Source organism: Lutra lutra, chromosome 5 (genome assembly GCF_902655055.1).
Source record: "Lutra lutra chromosome 5, mLutLut1.2, whole genome shotgun sequence".
Taxonomy (NCBI): Eukaryota; Metazoa; Chordata; class Mammalia; order Carnivora; family Mustelidae; genus Lutra; species Lutra lutra.
In genome coordinates this window covers 107,417,592-107,440,627 of record NC_062282.1, presented here as the reverse complement: position 1 = coordinate 107,440,627, position 23,036 = coordinate 107,417,592, and the positions used below count along the sequence as shown (strand labels likewise).

Below are 23,036 nucleotides of genomic sequence, written 5' to 3'. Positions count from 1 at the left end.
CAGACACGCTGGTTCCTCCATCCTCAGTGGGGTGGCCTCTTAAATCAATCCATTTCTTTCCATCTCTACTATTGTTACACTAGTTTAAGTAAAAATTGTTTCTCACACAGACAACAAGGAGAGCTTCCCAAGTTTTCCTCCATCCACTTCTGTTCATGTTTCCAATCCAGTCTCCACACAGTAGCCTGAGTGGTTTTCCAACCATACCTCTGCTTTTACCTCTTCAATGACTTGCCAATAATCTTAGATGCAAATCCAGATTCCTTCATTAACCCAGAAGACAACTTGTCCCTGCTTACCTCTCAAGTCCCAATTCAGGCTGCTGCCACTCTCTTCCTCTCACTGTAACCTTCAGTTAAACTGAACCTGTTGCATGTTTTGGTCACTCCAAGTTCTCTGACATCAGGGCCTCCTCATTTGCTGCTTACTCTGCCTTGAAGACTCTCGTCCTCTTTTCTACTACCTACCAGCTCCCTTTGTTTGGCAAACTCCTACCTACTCTTCTTCTGGAAGGGCTTTTTGGACTCACCAGACCAGATTTAATCCTTGATCATCCTTTTCCACACAACCCTCTACTGTCTTTCCATAGTGGAAATCGTAATTATATTTACTTCTCTGTCTTTTCTGCTGGACTGTAAGCTCAATGAGAACAGGGATCATTTCTTTATTCCCACAGTTCTGGGATGACAATATGTGTTCAATAAGTAGTTCTTGAATTCAATTCAGCTCAATTCCAAAGACTACATATAAAGTAAATCAAGATGAGGTGAAAAAAATAAAAAATTAAATTTTCTTCGCATAGGATTGTTGTGATAAAATAAATCAATGTTTTACCCTAACGTTTACCCAAAATGCTATACAAATATAAAGTTTTATTTTAATAACTCACTCCTGCATAAATGAAAGATAACACCAATTGGAACAGACTAGGTTGATGCTACAGATGGTATGAGGACAGATAAAATAATACCATCTGTGAACGTATAAGACAGCCTACAAAGATAGCTGCTCTCTCAAAAATTATAAAGGTTGTTGGAGATACGGAAAGATAAAAGCAAAAGAGGTTAATAAAAGCCCAAGTCATATTTATGAGATCTTCCAGAAGATTTTTTTAAAAATAGACATAAAACTATAAATTTCTTAGAAAGAGATGAAAAAGGTTGTGCTAAGTTGGTCTGCAATCTGGAAAAGTACAAAGGTACTGGCTTTTTATCTTAGCCTAATGACAGCACAGGCAAAAGCATATTTACTATGAATCATTTTCGGCCTTCACTGGTTAGGGAGGTAATCGCTCAGAAGTTAAAAATCTGGGCAGCTGACCTCAGTTCAAATTCAGCCTCTACCATTTACCAGTTATTTAGTCTTGCCCTAGTTTCTCCATCTATAAAATGGGAATAATAATAATGGTCTAACTCAGAGCTGTACATGAATGCAATGAAATAATGCATGGAAAAAAGTACAGTGCCTGGTACACAGTAACTACTTAGTCCAGATTAGCTGTTCACGGTGATCTTTATTTGCTTATACAATTTGTTTGGTAGATACCACAAAGAACAGCAGGAGATGGATTAGAAGGCTGCACTGAGAATGACCGAACGCATTACTAGTGTTTAAAACAGGCAGGAAGAGATTGAAAGGGTGTGCAGCACTGATTACTACAAACTTCTCACCACTGGGGGAGCTACAGTTCACTTTTATCTCCTATCTGCAGATCAGAATGCAAATTACTAAAATGACTTCTAATCAAGTTTTTTTTTTAAAGTTTGCATATCTTGGAACTGTTCTTTACTTGGCAGGAGTAACAAGACTTGCCAAATAACTCTAATAAAACAGTATGTCAGATTACCAAAATAGAGAAAAAATGTTTTGGTGCAATCGATGAGAGATTCAGTGATCATGACAGTAAACAAAACAAGAAGTAGCATTGTCCAAAAAAAAAAAAAAAAAAAGCAGCACTGTCAACTAGATGATGATAAAAGAATTTGTGTCAAGATGCCCTATAGTATTCTATAGTTGATTTTACAGCATGACACATTCCAAACAAATGAAAGGAAGATACTTGAGTCATTTCATTCTATATGACAAAAAACAACTTGAGGTCCTTTGATGACAAAGATTCTTCTTTACCACCAAAGACTCAAGGACTAAAAGTGGGTGTCATTGGAGTCCTTCACATTTGAAGAATTGGGTGATGACGCCAGTATCTGTTGTGTGTGGCTGTCACTAAGGAACACAGTACGTAATCTACAGCTGTTGCATTGTAAGGACATGTGATGAAGTCTGAACTTCGTGGGTGCTATTTGTGGAGATGCCTCTACAATCCTAACATAAGGTTACCTGGTGGGGCAGGGGGCAGGAGCCGATAAAATACAAACTACTGAGGGGAGGTGGTGTTTTGTTGTGTTTGTTCTGACTTCTCACTGAAAAGTTTGCTCTAAAGACAGGCGATATAAAATGAGTAAATTGAGTTCAGACATTACCATGCTGGCCATGCAATATAGCTCAACTACCTACCTACACAGAACTCTAATAGAAACACGAGAGTGCCTGTGACTACTTGGATCTCCCTAGTGTCACACACATCATTCACTCATTCATCTGTCTCATATGAGAATACTGTGTCATTCATCTAATGATTAATAACAATTACCAAGTGCTTACAAAAGTACCAACTGTAGAAGTAGCATAGAAAAATGAATGGGGAGATGGAGGCTGAAAGTGTGAGAGTGTGACGGCAGGAGCTAGGCAGCCAAGCCAGCGAACGGTCATGAGAGGGATGTGGACCACACAGGAGCTGGGACTTTCTCCTGAGAATGGGACCCAATGGGTTACATTTCAAAGGACAGAGGACAGTGGAAGGAAGACTCCAGTGGAGGGATGTTGACAATCTGAACTTGGGTAAAGGACAGAGGGATGAAAAAGCACAGAGTCTGAAGAGATATTAAGGAGATCAAGTTAACAAGAGTTGTGACAGATTAGATAAGGCAAGGAAGGAGGGGGAAGAAGGAATAGCTTGAGTAAGGAGATGCGCTATGAGTCATCCACAAATATCATTATTTTATTTATTTATAAAATACATCCTAAGGAGCTATTCTGAATATGTACCTTGTTGCTAATTATACATCACCCAACAAGCTTTTGAGGATTTTTATTACTCCTATTCTAGTGACACATCATTTTAGGAACAGACAACAATTCACCCTTTTTGGAATATTAAGCAACAAATTTTCTGACAGCTACCCTCCATTACCAGTTTAGAACATCAACTTGAGTCTTTGAAAAGAGCGTAATATGATTTTTGCTTTTGGTAATGGTGAGAACCAGTACTTTCAGATTATCATTCTAATGAGATTAATTCTAATTCTAATTTCAGGTTATTATTATAATAATAATATCATTCTAATGAGGACAATTTAAAAGCCAAATGAAAGAGAAAAACATGTTCTTAAAAGTATCAAAGAACTAACAAAATGGTGAGGAATGAATACACCAAAATCTAAAAGACAACAAGAACCTAGAGGAGAAATCCAGCCGTCAAAGCCACTTCTATACCAAAGAGACCTGCTGAACAATGAGCTAGACTCACAGTAAAGATGAACTTGCAGCATGGGTTAGCCTCATTTGGATGACCTAAAACACACCAAACGCTGAACTTGAATTAAAATGGGCCCAGCATGGTTGTGCCACCCAAGAACGTGGCAGAACCAAACTAACAGAGAAGGGAACTTCATCCTGGCCCTCACATTATTCTTAAAATAAATCTCCAAAGCATATAATCAGTACGCAAAGATAATCAAGCATAAAAAGCAACTAGATGAGTAAGAATCAACAGAAACAAGAGACAACAGGAACAGATATACAAACTATGACGCTTTGGGCAGGGAAAGGAGTGGTTAAATGAAAAATAAAAACAAAAAACAACTCAATAAATCCAAAAGAAATCACTGAAAGAAAGCAAACGAAGCAGAGAACAGGTGGGGAAATTAGAAACCAAATCAGTTATGTAATTTTTAGGGCATTACAGGGGATCTTCCTTTACTCTCTGCTCTCTGTAATTTTTTTTATATCTGACTGTAGTGGCTGGCATACAGTTTCCGTGTGATTTAGTGAAGTGTGGATTTCTCATTTGTTCTCAAGCTTTGGATCCACTGTGCTTCCTAAACCTAAGGATTCATGAAATATTCATGAAATATGAGAAATTCTCCTCCTAATAAAGGACTGTCAAAGAGCAATCTCTTTGAATACTATCTCTCTCCCTACTCTAATTTTCCTGTGGAAATCTGATGAGGATTATGCTAGACCACCTAATTCGTTTTTGTCTTTCAATTTCTTATATTCTTTATTGTACTGTCTCTCTGTGCTATACTCCAGTAATTTCCTCAGATATTACCCTGTATTACAGTTATTGCACCTATTCCTGTGTAACCTACCCACTATTTCTAAAAGTTCTATGTGGATCTTTTTAAAAAACAACCTACTCTCCTTTGATGGCATTTTTGTTTTGTGCTCATATTTTTAATCTTTTTTGTATTTCTTTTAACTTTAACTTCCTCTAACTTTTGATATTTATCCTCATAATCTCATTATCTGAAGGTCTTGCGATTCTAATTCCGCTGTTTATAATTTCCGCTTATATTCATAGTTCCTTGTTTCCCTGTCTTTTGCAATTGTGGTCTGTGAGCTTATGGTAGAGCTCTCTCTTTGGGATTCCTAGGAGGCATGGGCTGAGGGTGTATCCCTTCAGGGAGGGTCTGTATTTGCTTCTGCTAGGAACCCTGAGGCATGGGACCACTTAAAACAACTTTCACAAGTCGGAAATTGTCAGACCACACAGATAGTACAAATTGGAATAGCAAACCTGAGTGAGAGTGAGACTGGGGTTGAGAATTCTTGGCAAATTTCCCCTCTGTAAAGACTATACGCCAAGACAAACGTATTTCCTTCTCCACTCTCTTTAGTGAAATTATGATCCTTTGAGGGTCTCACATTACTACAGGCTCCCTAACTTAGACACAAAGCCCTTACTCCAGTTTCCCACAAGGCTTTTTAAAACCCAATCTTTTTGACTACTGAGGCAGAGGCCTAGGGGGGCAACGGCAGCAGCAAAATCAACTCCCATTACTAGAGGGTATTATGCTGAGCGAAATAAGTAAAAAATCAGAGAAAGACAATCATATGATCTCCCTGATATGAGGAATTTGAGAGGCAGAGTGGGGGACTTGGGGGTAGGGAAGGAAAAAGTGAACCAAGATGGGATTGGGAGGGAGACAAACCTTAAGAGACTCTTAATCTCACAAAACAAACTGAGGGTTGCTGGGGGGGGGGGGAAGGGGGTAGGGAGAGGGTGGTTGGGTTATGGACATTGGGGAGGGTATGTGCTATGGTGAGTGCTGTGAAGTGTGTAAGACTGATAATTCACAGACCTGTACCCCTGAAGCAAATAATACATTATATGTTTAAAAAATAATCAATTCCCATTTCCAGCTTCTTCTTTAATTTGTTCCCTCAGTTTTTCCCCTTATCACTATTATTATTTATTAAGATTGGCTATGTCCGAAAATGATGCTTTATGCTTTATACAGCATATCTAGTTATTTCAGATAGGGAAGTATTTTTAATGACATTACAGCCACAGGAAATGAAGTCCTCCCACAGCATTTTGAGGCGATGTATTCTGAAAATCCCCACCAGTCAGGGCGCAAAGAGAGAAAAACAAAACTGGAAGAGCCAAGAAGGAAAAGATCTCCAACTCTCCCTCCTCACTCTCTCCTGCATATCTTCTCCTCAGCACAAAGGAAAGCTGCCCTTTCCTGCTGGTCTCTCAAACCAGGTTAGACGTCCCTGGAGGCCTGCTTTACAGAACAAAGCAGAGGCCAGCGGCAGACTCCTGGATCTAAGCCAAGAGACACCGGCTCCTCCACAGGCACTAAGTCAGGGCAGACGCTTGGGTAAGGGGTGCTTGGGGTCACTTTTTTCTTGGCAGCATCAGTTTCTGCTCATACATTCACGCGGCGAGAGGCAGGGGCAACACCAACCAATCTTGGTTCTCCGCTATGCACCACCTACCGCTCTTCATTCCTATCTGTGAGCAGGACTGTGTCTCACTGGGCTGAGGAAAACCACAGTCACCAAAGGTGAACACTGTGTTGGCAGTTTCATGGCACATGGCAAACCACAAAGAATAAAGAGGGCCTCCTGATGTAGTTCAGGGCAACAAGTTCTGGAGAGTTGGCATTTAGTTCTGTTAATACAAATTAAATGGCACAGGGAAGAAATACATAACATTTTATTACTCTGTCATTTAGGCCAGAGTTATGAATTAGAAATAAATCATTAATATTCCAAACCTATGAGTTTACCAAAATAAAAGTCATTTAATTATTCAAGAGAATGAACTATCCCTAGAATGTACTTAGTGCTTTAGAAAATTACACAAAAATGTAATCAATAGTCAGGGATCTATTTCCTAACACCAACAATTTTCAGTTTTCCTAATTTCAACGATTTATGTGATTTAAATACCAAGAATAACCTTAGCATACTTAATTCTACTTTAATATGCTTAATACTATTTAAAGTTTTCTAAAAATTAATTTGAATTTAAAAAGTATTCTTCATTTGCTCTAATTGTGCTACTGAGCTATAGAGCATGTAACGGGTAAGAATTTTATCTTAGGTACGAAAGCTTTCCCTATCTGCATCTCCTGCTCACTAGATTATACCTGGACCAAATTAGATTAGAAACTCCTTGAGAGTAGGAACGCCTTGTCACTGAGATAGTAATACAAAATTTAATGTAACTATCTTAAACTATTAAGGGAAACAAGCAAAGAGTATTGTGTATATTATGCCCCGTCTATGTAAAAAGGGATGGAGGACTATATATCCCTATTTATTGTTTATTTTTTAACACTGAAAGTTTTGGGGCGCCTGGTTGGCTCAGTCATTAAGCAGCTGCCTTCGGCTCAGGTCACGATCCCAGGTTCTGGGACTGAGGCCTGCATAGGGCTCTCTGCCCAGTAGGAAGCGTGCTTCTCCCTTTCCCAATTCCCTTGCTTGTGTTCCTCCTGTTGCTGTGTCTCTCTCTGCCTAATAAATAGATAAAAACTTAAAAAGTAAAAATAAAAAAGCAAAACAGAAAGACTCTGGAAAGATATACAAGAAAATAATAACCATGATTATCTAATAGGAACTAAGCAGATGTGGGTCAGGGATGAGAGACAAACATTTCAATATATATCTTTTTGCTTTTTTTAAGATTTTTTTATTTATTTGAGAGTGAGGGAGAGAACACGAGCTGGGGGATGGGCAGAGGGAGAGGGAGAAGCAGATTCCCCACTCAGCAGGGATCCCCGAAGCAAGGCTCGGTCCTAGGATGCTGGGATCATGAACCCAGGACACCAGACACCGGGATCACAATCCCAGGACACTGGGATCATGACCTAAGCCAAAGCCAGATGCTTACCAGCTGAGCTACCCAGGCACCTCTCTTTTTCCATTTTTAAGCTCTGCAACTATGTAAAGGTGTTGCCTATTCAGAAATTTAAATACGTTCATCATTTAACTGTGTAAAAAAAAAAAAAAAAAAAAGAAAAAGTACAACAAAGTTGAAATAACAATACAAAGTTAAAGGAAAAATAGCCCATCTCTGGCAATAGACTGCTAGGTATTCATTACATATGGCTTCTTCCTCCTTGACAAACATTTGTCAACCTCCCCTGCAGTTAAGTGAGACCATCAGAATGAGTTCTAGTCAAGGACATGTAAGCAAAAATAATATTTGCCACTACAGGACCTGGTAAGCCAAAAATATGTCCTCCATGCTCTGTCTCTTTCCTCTGGCTGGATGTCAATGCCCAGGCTGACCTCAGAAATCACATGTTTAAGACTGAATAACATGTGGAGTTCCTAAATGCCTTTGTGAGGAGTTCCAGCTCACCCTCAATATGGCAAGACCTTGGACTGTTCATGCAAAGAAGATAAAGAAGAAATCCATTTCCACTGTTAGAGCTATAAAACTGCGTGGTGTTTTGTGGTTTTTTTTTGCTGTTGAGAAGACAGTTTCTCTAACCAATGCATGACCTTTATTGTTAACATGTTCTGAGTCAGTCAGAACATGAGGCTGGGCTTCCTAAGGTCCCAGGACAGAGTCAGGCTTAGAGCATTAAATAAATGAGAAAGGTTGTGATCCAAGCCCAACCAGACAAAATGACAGACCTCATTTGCTAACGGATGCATCATTCTGAGAGGGGACTGACAAAGACACTACCTACTCACCAGTGTTCCTTGCAAATTCTCCTCACAATCCTGACTGCAGCTACAGGCGAAATATATAACACAAGTACGGACTAGACTCAGGAGACCTGACCAGACAGAGGTGGGACACCTGACAGTGGCCCCCAGCCTCCACCCAGTCAACACAGAAAGCCTCCAGCTGGGTCACCTTACCCCTGTCTTTATTTTAACTGCTGTTAGCATATCCTAATGTAAGACTAGATAACGATTTATTTTTCTACTCCCCTATTAATAACTAGGTTGCTTCCAGTTTTTTGATGACAAATTATAATCAATTATAAAGACCACAGCTATTTTCCTGAACCACATAAGTGATGCTAGGAACCAGAGGAACTCTTTCTATACACTGTCTCATTTGGTCCTCACAACCCTGTGAACTAGGTATTAGAGTTCCCACTTTCCAGGTAAAGAAATAGAGGGTGTAGCAAAATTCACAACTTGTACAAAGTGACACCACTGGATGAGGGAAGCAGAACTAGAGGTCAATGGGGCACTTAGGTGGCTCAGATGGTTAAGTGGCTGCCTTTGGCTCAGGTCATGACCCTGGGGTCCTGGGATCGAGTCCCACATTGAGTTCCCTGCTCAGTGGAGAGCCTGCTTCTCCCTCTCCCTCTGCCTGCTGCTCTGCCTACTTGTGCTCTCTCTCTCTGTGTCAAAACAAAACAAAACAACAAAAACTAGAGGTCAAGTCCTAATAACTCTCCAAGTATGCTTCTAGATGGGCCCTATGTGCTAGCTGGATTATCTTGGATAAATAACTTGGTCTCAGTATTCCACACCTATAAAATGAAATAATAACTATGTCCGAGGATAGTTGGAAGAATTAATAGACATATCATAGACTCAAAAAATGCAACACGGACATCAGTTTTCTGTGCTGCCATTTTCTGTCCACTCCCACACACAGCCCACTTAGAGAGTAACACCTCTTACCTCGAAGCCTTCAGCCCACTCCCTTCCCACCACGGCTACTTTTCTCTCCTCGACCTTTAGATCTGGACCTTTGCTCCTTTCTACCTAAAGATTTTCCTTACTCTTTTTTCCCCACATACAAATGTCTCTTTCTGATCCCTAAAATGAGCCTAACATTTTGTATAAATACCTTCACCTGGACAGATACAGACCAGAGTGTTTTTCAAAAATAAGACCGATGGATGATTTTTCAGAGTACTGTACTTCAGGCACAAAATTACAGAATGTTTGCAACTTACAAAATTCAGGGTTCTTTACAACATCACTTCAGATGTTGAATAAATGTGTAACACATTTAAATGATAATCAAAATACTTGTTTCCATCCAAGAGATGAATATATTCAATCTGTTTGTGCCAAAAAGGAGGAAAGATGAAATTATTGAGCATACCTGTTATGGGTTGAATTGTATGAACAAAAAATACATGGTGAAGTCCTAAACCCCTGTGTCTCAGAATTTGACCTTAGTTGGAATCAGGGTAATTGTAGATGTAATTAGTTAAGACAAGGTCATACTGGAATATGGGAGGCCCCCAATCCAATACGATTACAACCTTACTGAAAGACTGTCATGTGAACAGATATGCACACAGGAAGAACACCATGTGAATGTGAAAGCAGACAGAAAAGAGAAGCATCTAGCAGCCAAGTGATACCAAAGACTGCCAGCAAACCACCAAAAGCTAGGAGCAAGGCACAGAACAGCTTCTCCCTCTGAGAACTCAGAAAGAGCTGTGAGACAAATGTGTGTTGTTTAAGCTATCCAGTTTGTGATACTTTTTTTACTCCAGCAAACTAATACACTATCTAATCTGCCCATGGAATTTAAATTATATAGGCATGGCCTTAAAGAGTCATAGGAAAATCACAGTGTATTTCTAATTTTTCTAATTTTAATTTCTAATTGAATTCAATTTCTAATTTCAAATATTTCTAAGCAAAAACATTCCAGTTCAGATGTGTTCAGAGTTGTGAGAATGCCCCAAGGCATTCTTACCTCAATAAACAATAAATAAACTTCTACACGATACTTAAAACCAGCTATGGCTAAGGTGGCAAGATGGCCCCATCCCATCACTCAACCTGGCTTCAGTTAACTAAGTCATGTGACTTATGCCAAGGAACTTCTATTTACTACTAATTCCACTAAGAGTTGATGAGAATGCAAGACACAGCCAAACAATTTCTGCCACTGTTAAGTGTTAATGTTTTCATTCCTGACCAAGCAATTGTTCCACTAAAACAAGGAATCATATGAAGGAAAAGTGCTTCCAAGGTGCTTTTAGAGTCAAGGGGTTTTTCTTAGAAAAATAAACTCTGACAGAGGAGTGCCTTTATTTTCAAAACCCACTTAGAACCCTAAGATTGTCAAATGGATTCATTTACTCTTAATTTCTTGATCATCTATTATATTCAAAGCACTAGGAGCCCCCAATTCATTCTGTGTGGGTTAGTGATGGAAGGATAAGGGGCTGAACAAAATTGAGGTGAGTTAATTTTCTATGAGGAAAAAAGGAGAAAAAGAACAACTTCTCAAAGGAGACAGCTGAGTTAGGTCCTGAATGACACATTATTTTAATAATCCATTCAATAAATATTTATTGAGGGGTGCCTGGGTGGATCAATCATTAAGCGTCTGCCTTCGGCTCAGGTCATGATCCCGGGGTCCTGGGATCAAGCCCCACAGGCTCCCAGGTCAGCAGGAAGCCTGTTTCTCCCTCTCCCACTCCCCCTGCTTGTGTTCCTTCTCTCTCTATCAAATAAATAAATAAAATCTTTTAAAAAATAAATATTTATTGAATGTTTGCTATAAATGAAACACAATTTAGTTGGAGATAAATATCAAATAAACAAAAACAAACAAAACAAAACAAAACAAAAAGATAACTCCTATATACTAATGAAGAATGATACAAGGAACTTAACTAAGATTAGGCAATCAGAGAAAATCTCTCTGAAGAATGATACTTTAAAGGTGAGACTGAAAAGAGGAGTCAGCACATGAAGACTGAAGAGATAAAGTACACTCTAGGTAGAGAGCCACCAAATGCAAAGACCACAAGATGAGAAAAAGCTCTGGATTGCTCGGGAACCAAAGAAAGGCCAGAGTGACCAGAAGACGAATGCATGAATGTAGGGGAGAGTAAGAAGAGTCACGAGAGAGAATTTTAACTTTATGTGAAATAGAAGCCTAATGGAGAGTTTAAGGGAAGGGAGAGGATGAGAGTCTTTATCTTGAAAAAGAAATGAGTTAGGAGGATACTGCACCTGTCCAAGTGAGGACTAATGTAGTTTAGACCAGGGTGGGGTGATGGTGGTGGAGATGGCAAGACACGCACAGACTCTGGATATATCCTAGAGCTAAAGGCAACAGGACTTAGTATTAGATTGGACATGATTGTCAAATAGGAAATGTCCAGGATAACTTCCAGGTTTCTGGTCTAAGCAACTTGTTTGGTGAAGTGCTGCTTCCTGGAATGGGAAAACCAGAAGGAGGAACAGGAAGCTTGAGATGTCTCTGATACACCTGTGTTTATGAACCTAAGCTGATAAGCTTGGGAAACAGGAGAGAGTAAAGACTAGAGATACAAATCTGGGAGTCACTGACATTTGGTATTTACAGTCACGGACCGGGTATGTTCATAGGGGTAGGGGCAGGAGACAGTGAGAAGAGGAGAGGCAGTGAGGGGAGGTTTAGGGAAGGAAGAAAGCTCAGCTCCTAAGGTTTAGTTCTCTGAAACACCCACGTTAAAAGGATACGCAGAGGATGAGCAGATAGCCAAGAAAACTGTGAAGAAGCAGGCAGCACAGGAGAATGGAAACAAAGAAGAGTACAAGTTTCCACTTTAGACAAAAGAAATAGACCGTACAAAGGTCCAGAAATAAATGATACCTCAGAGTGTTGTGAGAACTGCAAACTGTAGGGAAGAAGATAATCAGATAGACATTTTCTTTAAAGTAATCAACTGGTAGTGCAGACAGAAACAGAGAAGGGTAAGACCAGAGGCTTGGAGATACTGAGTTCCCTCAATAAACAAAAAACCTTTCATGAAAAAGGCTTTCATCTGACTGCCTTTCATAAAAAGTGATTTTACGAAAAGGCAAGATCATATAATACTACCTCTTGCCAGAAATCCAGTGTTTTCACTATTGAACCAAATAATCCATCCACTAGAAGGGAAGGGACTGACTTCTCAGATTCTGGCTTGTGGTTAATGATACCCTGCTCTGTATGTGTGTACACATATACATGCACATGTGATGGAAGGACGGGCACACACACACACACACACACACACACACACACACATCTTCATTTCCAAGAAGTCACTGTCTCACTAAAGGACATGCTTTGTTTCCAATCTGTTTCATTCAGCATTCAAATGGAGTATTTTCTGAGGCAGAGATGTCCCAGCAGATGTGAACATAGAACTGCTGCAGATAATGTGACCAAGTCATCAGCACAGGATCTACAGAAACCATGACCCCAGGTGGGATCCTAAGTAGCGCAGAAAGTGAGAAGAGGTTCCGGGAGAGAGCCCTGGGGGGGAACGTCCATATTTAAGGTGCAGGCAGAAAAGATACCCACAAAGTAAAGCCACAACTTATTTTTGTTTACTATTTTAAAACACAGAGTAGACCACCAATTCTTGAATCCTTCTTCTAAGATGAACAAATCTTCCTTGGAAATTAATATTTTGCCTGAAACAGTATTTTAGAGACTCATCCCATACTACCCAAAGTTTTCTTTTTCCCATTTCTTCCAGTATTAACAAAGAGAATTTGTATTATAAGGCTTTTAGACAAAACCAAAAAACTATGTATGGTGTTTATATATAAAATTTACAAGATCACGTCAACTCAAAGCAGCAGAAGGAATTCAGAGACAGAACCTCAACAAATGAATTCAATATAATTTAATTTTAAAAGGTCTTAGGACGAATGACTTGCCAATGTGACATTCATTTATAAGAGGAAGACAGAAAACTACAGTGAAAAATCTTCCCTAAACTTGGAGAACTGATAAAAATCATAGGTCACAACACATGACCTATTTATAAAAAAACAAACTCTTAAATACAGACAACAAACTGGTAGTTGCCAGAGGGGAGGTGGGTGGGAAAAGATAGGTAAAATAGTTTGTAAGGGGGATAAAGAGTATCCTTATCTTGATGGGCACTGAGTAATGTATAGAATTGCTGAATTATGACATTGTACATATGAAACTAATATAACACTATATGTAAATTATATATGGCATATTTTCTTTCAGCCTTCCTGGGAAAGTATGATCCCAAGAGTTACATGATTCAGCTCCTACAAAGCATACAATATGGTCTACTGAATCTATCTCAAATTAATCCTAGTTATAGAAAACAAATTTAACAGTAGAAATAAAAATTTTAATTTACATGAAAGAGTCTGCTACTGACTCTGTTTCTGCTGAATATTTTAACCAAGCAAATAAGAATATAAGAGGTGCTATGGTTGCTTAGGTAGACGTCTTTCCACGCTTTCTGCAGAAAGCCATCTTGTCTGTTTTTGCTCCCCAAGGCATTCTTTCAGTAGTGAACCAAGGAGACACAGCTGACCCTTGTACAATGTGGGGATTAGGGGCGCCGTTCCCCAGACCACAGTCAAAAATCTGAGTATAACTTTTAACTCCCCCAAAACTTAATTACTAATACTAATACTAATACTAATTATTGCTGATCAGAAACCTGATAACATAGCCAATGAACACGTATTTATATATTATATACATACATAACATATCATAACAAAGTAAGCTACAGGAAAGAAAGGGTTATGCAAATCACAAGGAAAAACATTTACGATACTATACTGTATCAGAAAAAATCCGCATACAAGTGGACTTGCACAGTTCAGACATGGGTTGTTCAAAGGTCAAATGTACTTCCATTTCCAGAACGTCTTTACCCAGTCAGTTTCCCCTGTTTGAAGGTCTTTACCGTCAAGAAGAAAAACTGGAGTGACCCTAAAATCCTGCAGTGTTTGGAAATGATCATCATCACAATGTCTTAAGCTTCTTACTAGCACTAACAACATGTGCTGTCCTTTGCTGAAGACGACTATTCACTTGGCTCAGTGTAATATGCAGCCAAAAGGGAGGCTCTTGTGTATTTTAAAAGCTACAATGTATACAAGGCCCCCAGTACAGTGCTTGCCATGTAATAAAGAGTTCAAAAGTGGTAGTTAGGGTTTCTGTCTCATCTTACGCCTGAGGGCAACCCTGTGAGGAGGCGGTTTACCATTTCAAAGACGAGAACATGGCATGGGGAGGCAGGCACACAGGACGGACACAGGACGCAAGGACTTAGTGAGCAACTCACTCAGCTGACAGAGCGGACACACAGCAGTTCTAACAGGACACCACCCTCTCTGGTCTAGCTCTTTAGGAAGTGGTTCAGAATGGTTAAGTGCCTGCTTGGCTCTGGAGTCAATGCTGTTTTTAAACCTGGACTCCACCAGCTGTGAAGCATTAAGCAAGTTACTGAAGCTCTGAATCTGTTTACTCATCTCAAGGACCTATCTCAGAAGCCACTTTTGAGTATTAAAGAGTGGTACAAGAGTAAGAATGCAATAAATAACAGCCTTCATTCATTCAGTAAACATTCATGGGGCTTCTACTAAGGGACAGGTCAGAGTCTCCAAATTTATCTGTGTATCAGAAACATCTGGGGAGCACTGAAAAACTCCAATTCCCAGGCCACACTGGAGACCAATTAAATCACACTCGCTAAGGGTTTAAGACACAGGCATCAGTGTCTGCGAGGCCCCTTGGGTCCACATCAGTCCCAAGGACGGCAAGGGGTGGACAAGCTCGGAAAAAGCTGCATTTTAGATTCAGCAAAACTAGGTGCTCCTAGTTTACTCATCTATCTTCCCAAATGTCTCATACCTGACCCCTCCTTCAGATCCCTACTGTTCTGGCTTTAGCTCAGGTCCCTCAGAACCTCTTCATGAACTTACTAACTTGCTACCCCTCACCACTTTGTTCCATCCCACATACAAGCCCAGCTCTGATCTTAGCACTCCCATGCTCAGACTCCTTGGATTAACTTTGCCTGGCTACCAATTCAGGCTAGCCTTCAAAGCCCTCCACGAAAGGAAGTGGCCCAGCTCTTGAACCCTCTCCTCCCTACTCTCTTATGCTGCAGATGACCCAAATTGACTGATAACTCACTTTCCATGGACACACCCCATGTCTTCCCATTTGCAAGCCGACTCACTCCTGGGGACAAAGGAAACAACCTCACAATACTAGACAGTGTATTGCCAGATACGAAATAAAATCTCCAATTTAAAATTCCCTTTTTTGGGGCGCCTGGGTGGCTCAGTGGGTTAGGGCCGCTGCCTTCGGCTCGGGTCATGTTCCCAGGGTCCTGGGATCGAGCCCCGCGTCGGGCTCTCTGCTCACCGGGGGGCCTGCTTCCTCCTCTCTCTCTCTGCCTGCCTCTCTGCCTACTTGTGATCTCTGTCTGTAAAATGAATAAATAAAATCTTTAAAATTCCCTTTTTTTTTCTTTATTTATTTTTAGTAATCTCTACACCCAACATGGAGCTCGAACTCATGACCCCAAGGTCAAGAGTCCCCACTCCTCTGAATCAGCCAGCCAGGTGCCCCTAAAATTCTGTTCTTTTAACTATGGTAACCTTGATTTTAAAGAGGCTAACATATTTAATTTCACCACTTTATATAATTTCAGATTAAACACACAAAAAATTCCCTTTACCTTAGTTTAAGGAGTGGCTGGGTCACCCATTTCTTTAACTTCCGTCTCCCAAATGAAGTTTTAGTATGGTCTAAGACCCAAAGTAAACTTCCTTTGGTTTTCATGTCAGTCTAAGAAAAACCAGAAGAAAAGTTTTATTAACTGGACATTGCATTTGTACCAAAACTGCTAGTTGCTCACGTGCCTTAATTAGTCCATGTATCCCAATTTTAAATGTTACAGATGCCTATCATTAACGTATGACTCATAAAAGGTGTTCATTTAATGTTTGATGAACGCATGTACACATGAACACACATACACAATATAAAGTATTGATACTTGCACAGAAAAGGGACAGTTCTATGTGTGCTTTTGGTTAACTAAGAATATTCAGAAATGTTTTAAAATATATGTTTGTCCTAAGCATTTTAAAAATACAGACTTTTCTGCCTTGAGAAATACAGTGAAGATAATTTAATTTCCTTTGGCAATTCAGTATCCTCCCCAGCCTCTGAGTTCTAAGGGCTGATGCTCCCATGAAAACAATGAACAAGTAAAAGGTACCAGAGATGGAACTAAAACTAAACTGCACTATAGAAATTCACCCTGGAAAGATTTTATTTTAGTCTGCTTTATTAAATCCTCAGTAAAAAATTATCGATCTATACTCTGCTACTTCCAAGTTGAATGACTAAAAAAATTTTAACTAGAGATGATAGGTAATTTTAACCAAGGTTTCACTGTATGACAAAAAGTCAATTAATAGGTTTAAATCTTATTTGGAACATAAAATTGCTTTCACCTAAGTTTTTTTTTTTTTTTTAATTTTTTTGTTTTCCTTCAAGTCATCAAGCAGGTACTTCCAGAATACTCCAATGTACTCAGATGCAAAGGTATATTCAGACATGGTCCCTCCCTTATGGTACTTATATCCAAGTGTGGGAGAAATGACACATAATTAACACAAGATGCCACTTGGCAGAAATTAACTAAGGCAAGACAAAAGCTGCCAGGCCTTAGCAGTTTAAAGCAGAGCACACACAGAAGCCACAGGTCACAGAAGGCTCCCCTGAGGATGAGCCGACTGATGACGGCGGTCCATATCAACAACAGCACCATTTCTTCAGAGTCAAGAGCCCCACTAGCCTACGTACAACAAAGGGTCCGAAGAAGAGGACAGTGGGTGGAAATAATTTTCCAATTAGTTCCTGCATCACTGAAGAACCAGGCTCAGACAAGAGAGGGAGGGGTGGGAGGTGGGAGGGAAACAGTTATTTCATTGCTCTCCCTGATACCCAGTCCCCGCCTCGTTACCCCTTTCCACTGCTCCATGGTAACAGAGGCCAGTTCAGTTCAAGTGCAAAGACAAGCCAAAGATGTGAATTCTTAGCTTCTGTTTCTATAATGGCCCAAGTCCTGACAATGAAAGAGCTTTTAAGGGTATGTTTGCCTTAGGAATTTATTTTGAGAACTGACTCCACAGCAATAGGATTTGAACAGGAAAGAAGTGGCAGAATTAAGCTAGCTAGGAATGCCAGGGCCTGTGTCTTCAGGGTCTGACTACTTGCTCTTCTTCATCCAAGAAATGTCCTTTTCATTCTACTACTCCTTTCCTATTAGGCAATGTATACAGAGTTGATGAGAAAGATCTGTGGGAAAAATTCTCAATTTCCTGATAATGTAACAACAAGATCAAAATGTTATGGAATTAAAGTAGAGTTGACTCTAGTATACAAGGATAGCCTGGGAGAGGGAGAAACTAAATGAGAGAAAGCAGTTAGTAATATACAAATCTAGGAGTTAGGAAAATAAATTCAGAATTTACTTTAATTTACAACAGTAATAAATCTTTCTGAAGAGACTTAAACCATTTAACTCAGACGGTTCAGCTTTTCAACTACTTACTCAAATGATTTGGAACTGCTTTTTATTTCTATGGCTTTGTGTTATGAACATTATATAAAATATTATCTCTAAGTGATCATTTAATAAATGAAAGCAATCAATTTAATGTCTCCATTATCTTCCTAATTCATCAATAAAGGGCAAATAAATAATGATGGAAGTCTGTGAAATGAAATTTATGCATCTTAAAATCTAATTGAGTATCACAGTAACTTGTTTTATATGTTGGATAATAAGACTAAAGACATTTCAGTGAAAAGTTAAAGGTATGTAGAAAAAATATAACAAGGAGTGCCTGGGTGGCTCAGTGGGCTAAAGCCTCTGCCTCCGGCTCGGGTCATGGTCCCAGGGTCCTGGGATCAAGCCCCTCATCGGGCTCTCTGCTCAGCAGGGAGCCTGCTTCCCCCGCCCCCTCTGCCTGCCTCTCTGCCTCCTTGTGATCTCTGTCAAATACATAAATAAAATATTAAAAAGAAAATAACGAAACAGACAAAAAATCTGCTTTATATTAATTTTGAAAGATGATGCCTTTCCAAACAAATATTTGTTACAGAAATTATCAGGATGGGAATGTCACTTCAATAATTAAGAAGGACAGCTCTATAGTTTCCAAAGTAACCACCATATACTTCATTCTCAAAAAAATGGGTTCTGCAATTATCAATTAATAAACAGATAATGGGCAGAGTCATCAGCTAAAGATAATATTCCTGTTCTCACCTTCACTCTTAAGAACAGACCGCCACCTTATTTCAAATTTTTTTTTTCAAAACCATTTTGAATCAATTAGCCTTTATGTTTATCTGACCTGATTCTGTAGGATTTCAAGGTTCCTTAATGTTGTTCCATTAATTGTCATAAATTCCATTTCACCTGACAACTGTTTAAAATTCCTGTAAAAGAATGAAATGTGAGCCGTAAGTGCATAAAGTTTCAAAACCAATTTAGTCAAGATATAAGTACATAAAGAAATGTTAAAAACTAAAACTAAATATTCCAATACCATCATGACAAAAATGAGTTATCTGATGGAAAAATCAAACCAAAAGGAGCAAAACAAGTATTCATTGGGATACTGTATTCCATTGATGCTGGTGCCATTAAACAGACTGATGCTAAAAGTTCGTTGTCTCACACCATAAACAAGCACAAGGAAGTAAATGGTACCAACATCTCTTTTTTGCATTACCAGGAATAGAACCAAACACAGTCTTTTATTATCAGCATAGCATGTGGTGGTATCTTCTGGAAAAGCTATGCAATTAGCTAGAAAAATATGTCAAGATATTTTAAAACATCCTCCTTATTCTTTAGCATGAGATCATCTTGATAAACCCTCTAACAGCTTTTAGTCAACACTCTGATATGTACAACAAATGGTATTTATTCTATAATTAACAACACACATTACTGGAGCTAACGTTTTAGTGGAGTATACAACTAAAAAAGTAGCAAAAATATTTTCTTAAGCTCAAAGAATTGTCTCTCTGTCCTTAAAACTATCCCAAATGAGATTAAAGTTCAGTAAATTTCAGACTTGAGTATTGAGTTGCGATGATTAATAAGTGTACACACAATTCCAATTCTGTCCTTAGCAATCTTTCATGTTAAGTACATTAATCAATGCATTACTAATACAGTAATCCAATTTCCTTTATGTTTCTATCAACAGTACTTACAGATTTTATAGCTTATTTTTAAAGGCAAGAAAAATAAGGGCAAGTCACTAAACTATTTGGAGGAAAAGCATGAATGTTTACATTATAAACTACTATACTTCTCACACGGCTGTGATAAGATCTAAATATAATCCACGTTCCCAAGCCAGTTATGGAAACAAATCTTCATCCAGGAGTCCAGAGCCTAAAATCAGAGCCAGTGCTGACTGAGAGATGCCTTCACTTCTAGATGACTCCCCCAACCGAAGCTCCAGAACCCTGGAGCTTGAACCCTTGCTGCATATTAGGAATATTGCCAAGTAAGAACTGTCCTTTAGCAGCATGATTTCTCTGATAGGTTTGATGTAATTTCCATTGATAACTTGTTAATGATTTTTAGAGGGAGGCAACTCCAACACTGACTGACAGCAGGTGTGTGTATCTACCTTTCACTCCTTCTCAGGGCAGTTAACTTCATTTGCTTTGGATTAGGGCAATTTCATGTTCTTCTGCTATCCTCATTTACAGATCTAAGTCCCTTGAAGGCAAGAGTTATTTATGTCATGCATTTTGCAACATTGCTGAGCCCAGCAGCACACGCACGCTCAACAAATGTCTGCCATCTTCCTACAGGGAAGCCAGTTCAGGTTGGTTGGCTGGTTTCCTTTGAGTCCTAAAACCCAGAGATCTCCGTAAAACACCCAGGGACGAGAATAAAATGTAAAACGTTATTTTCAGGAAGAAACAATTAGGCAGTGATTTGCTGTGTAGCTGACAAGTGACCTTTATGGTCAAAGCTCCAAAATGGAAGAGTTGAGAGCCTGGACTCGAGCTGATATCCAGCCAGTTCCCAAGCAGTGAGGCAGAAGTCCTCCCCTGTTCCTGACAGTTAGGCTGAATCTACACCCTAGCAATGATTAACACAGGTGTACGTTCATCAACTATAGACTGTACAGGGATGCTCATCTGGTATGAGAGAAAGACTAATCAAGAACCCGTAATCCACAGCCTTTTCTAAAAACATCTCAGTTAGCTGTCTTCATCTCCCATGAACAGCAGAGCTGTAACATAAATAAGTGGCATTTAAGATCTGTGGACTATCCAGAAATACTGTTCAGTTGGCTTCACCCTCATAAGAACTAGTAAACCCAACAGTCCATGCACTGAAGAATGGGGTTTTAGGTCTAGGTTTCTGAAAGCATCCTTGATCCACCAATTAGTTCAGAGTTTTGTCACCTAACTCCAACTAAAAGTGCTTCTACTATGCCTCAAATGAACCTCAGAAGCAAGGTGCTGTCAGAACACTAAAAAAGAAAGATTTGGGATTTCATGGAGCTTACAGAAGAGTTAACAGGACTGCTTTTGTGTCTGTTTGCTAAGAAGTATATGTGTGGCAGAATTTGGTTTGGACTAACACACAACCTAGTAAAGACCACTGGGGGAGGAATCTTAGAGCCCTCACCTATATTTTTACTGGACACAATTCCTGAATATCCACAATACCAAAAGAACCCAATAAACTGAACAACCAAATAGTCTTAAGTTAGCTCACAAAACTAGACCTTTAGAGGAAAAAGTACAGGTTCCTTTATTAATTAGCAGCATTAGTAAGTTGTGCATGTAATTTTTTGTTTTAGTTTCTTCCCTTACTGAACAAGTCCCCTAGGTCTCAAAGTAGACACACTGAGAAGCAAAGAGTTTATTGAAAACTGACATCTGCATTGATTTTAATAAAAGAGATCAACCACTGGGCAATATTAAATTGGAATGATTCCTACAGAACAATAATTATCAAGCAACATAAGAACTAAAAATGTTTTTTAAAAAAGATATTACTTGGGGCGCCTGGGTGGCTCAGTGGGTTAAGCCGCTGCCTTCGGCTCAGGTCATGATTTCGGAGTCCTGGGATCGAGCCCCGCATCGGGCTCTCTGCTCAGCAGGGAGCCTGCTTCCTCCTCTCTCTCTGCCTGCCTCTCTGCCTGCTTGTGATATCTCTGTCAAATAAATAAATAAAATCTTTAAAAAAAAAATAAAAATAAAAAAATAAAAAAGATATTACTTATTAATTTGACACAGAGAGAAAACAAGAGAGCACAAGCAGGGGGGGAGCAGCAGAGGGAGAGGGAGAAGCAGTCTCTCCACTGAGCAGGGGGCCCAATTCAGGGCTCGATCCCAGAACCCTGAGTTCATGACCTGAGTCAAAGGTAGATGCTTAACTGACGGAGTCACCCAGGTGACCCAAGAACTAAATATGCTTTTGGGTTTCCCCTATGCTTGGTTGATAATGTATTCTGGAGTTTTGACTCTTCTTCCCAAATACACAAGAAATTTCCTTCTGTCAGTGCCTAATTTCCATTAGGAATTATGTGTTTTTTGGAACTCAGAGTTGTATCTGCCAGCATCCTTAGGAATTCAACAGTATATGATCAGTGATCTGAAATACTCAAGCAATTCTAAATTATTTATCCTTCTGGAAAAAGCCAAATTTTACATGCTTTGAAATGAACCTCATAAACAATGCCTAGCTAGAATCCATGCTGTGTGAACCTGGATGAAAATCCTACAAGTAACGTGGGAAAATATCTCATTAATATTTCAGACAAGAAAGTACAAATGATGGTTCCCCCCCCCTCAAGTTTTGTAATGGGAGGAAAATGTCATTGCTGAAAACTTGCCAGTAAAATTTAAGATTCTGTATCATTCCTACCCTAGTTTTTTTTTTAAAAACGAAAACCAATCTTTCGGATTTAGACACAGGCAGTTAAAGGTACAGATCTTACCCAAAAGACCAATCCTTTAAAAAGACACTATTTAAAAATAATTTGAAAACTGAAAAGGACCAAAAAATGCACAAAACTACTATGTTACACATGAAATCTATAGTGGAAAATAGTTCTCTATGTACAGTTTTCAGAATTCAGACATTCACCATTTGTCGAATCTTTTCAGGGTTAATTTAACTTATGAGTTACAAATTACCTACTACAAAACTTGTTTTATTGTGGACTCACTTCTAATTGATTTGTAACACAACAAAATGACCATCTTTACATTCCTAAAAGCTGCCAAGAAGCTTATTAGAGAGGAAAATAATAGCAAAGATATATAATGAGTCTCCAGTGATTCTCCAGGAGGATACACAGGACTCTGAGTATAGCTGTACTCACAGCTATGATTTATTACAGTGAAAGACTACTAAGCAAAAGCAGAAAAGGAAAAAGATACAGAAGGCAAAGCCTGGAGGACTTCCAAGCTTCCAAGAGTCCTCTCCTGGTGGAGTCACACAGGGTGTGCTCAATTTCCCATGCTGTTTTTTTTTTTTTTTAAATAATATATTTTTTTAAAGATTTTATTTATTTATTTGACAGAAAGAAATCACAAGTAGGCAGAGAGGCAGGCAGAGAGAGAGGAGGAAGCAGGCTCCCTGCTGAGCAGAAAGCCCGATGCGGGGCTCGAACCCAGGACC

The 23,036-nt window shown here is 39.2% G+C and overlaps 1 protein-coding gene across 2 annotated transcripts in view; it reads right to left on the bottom strand.

The window, feature by feature from the left end:
• Nucleotides 1–23,036, bottom strand: part of MSH3 (mutS homolog 3) — a 184,016-nt gene that overhangs the window by 91,716 nt on the left and 69,264 nt on the right. For both annotated transcript variants that reach the window (XM_047729374.1, XM_047729375.1), the window contains exons 11-12: nt 18,721–18,805; nt 16,026–16,135 (exon numbers count right to left, since the gene is read on the bottom strand). In XM_047729374.1, the coding sequence (XP_047585330.1) occupies nt 16,026–16,135; nt 18,721–18,805 (195 nt within the window). The remainder of the gene's footprint in view (nt 1–16,025; nt 16,136–18,720; nt 18,806–23,036) is intronic.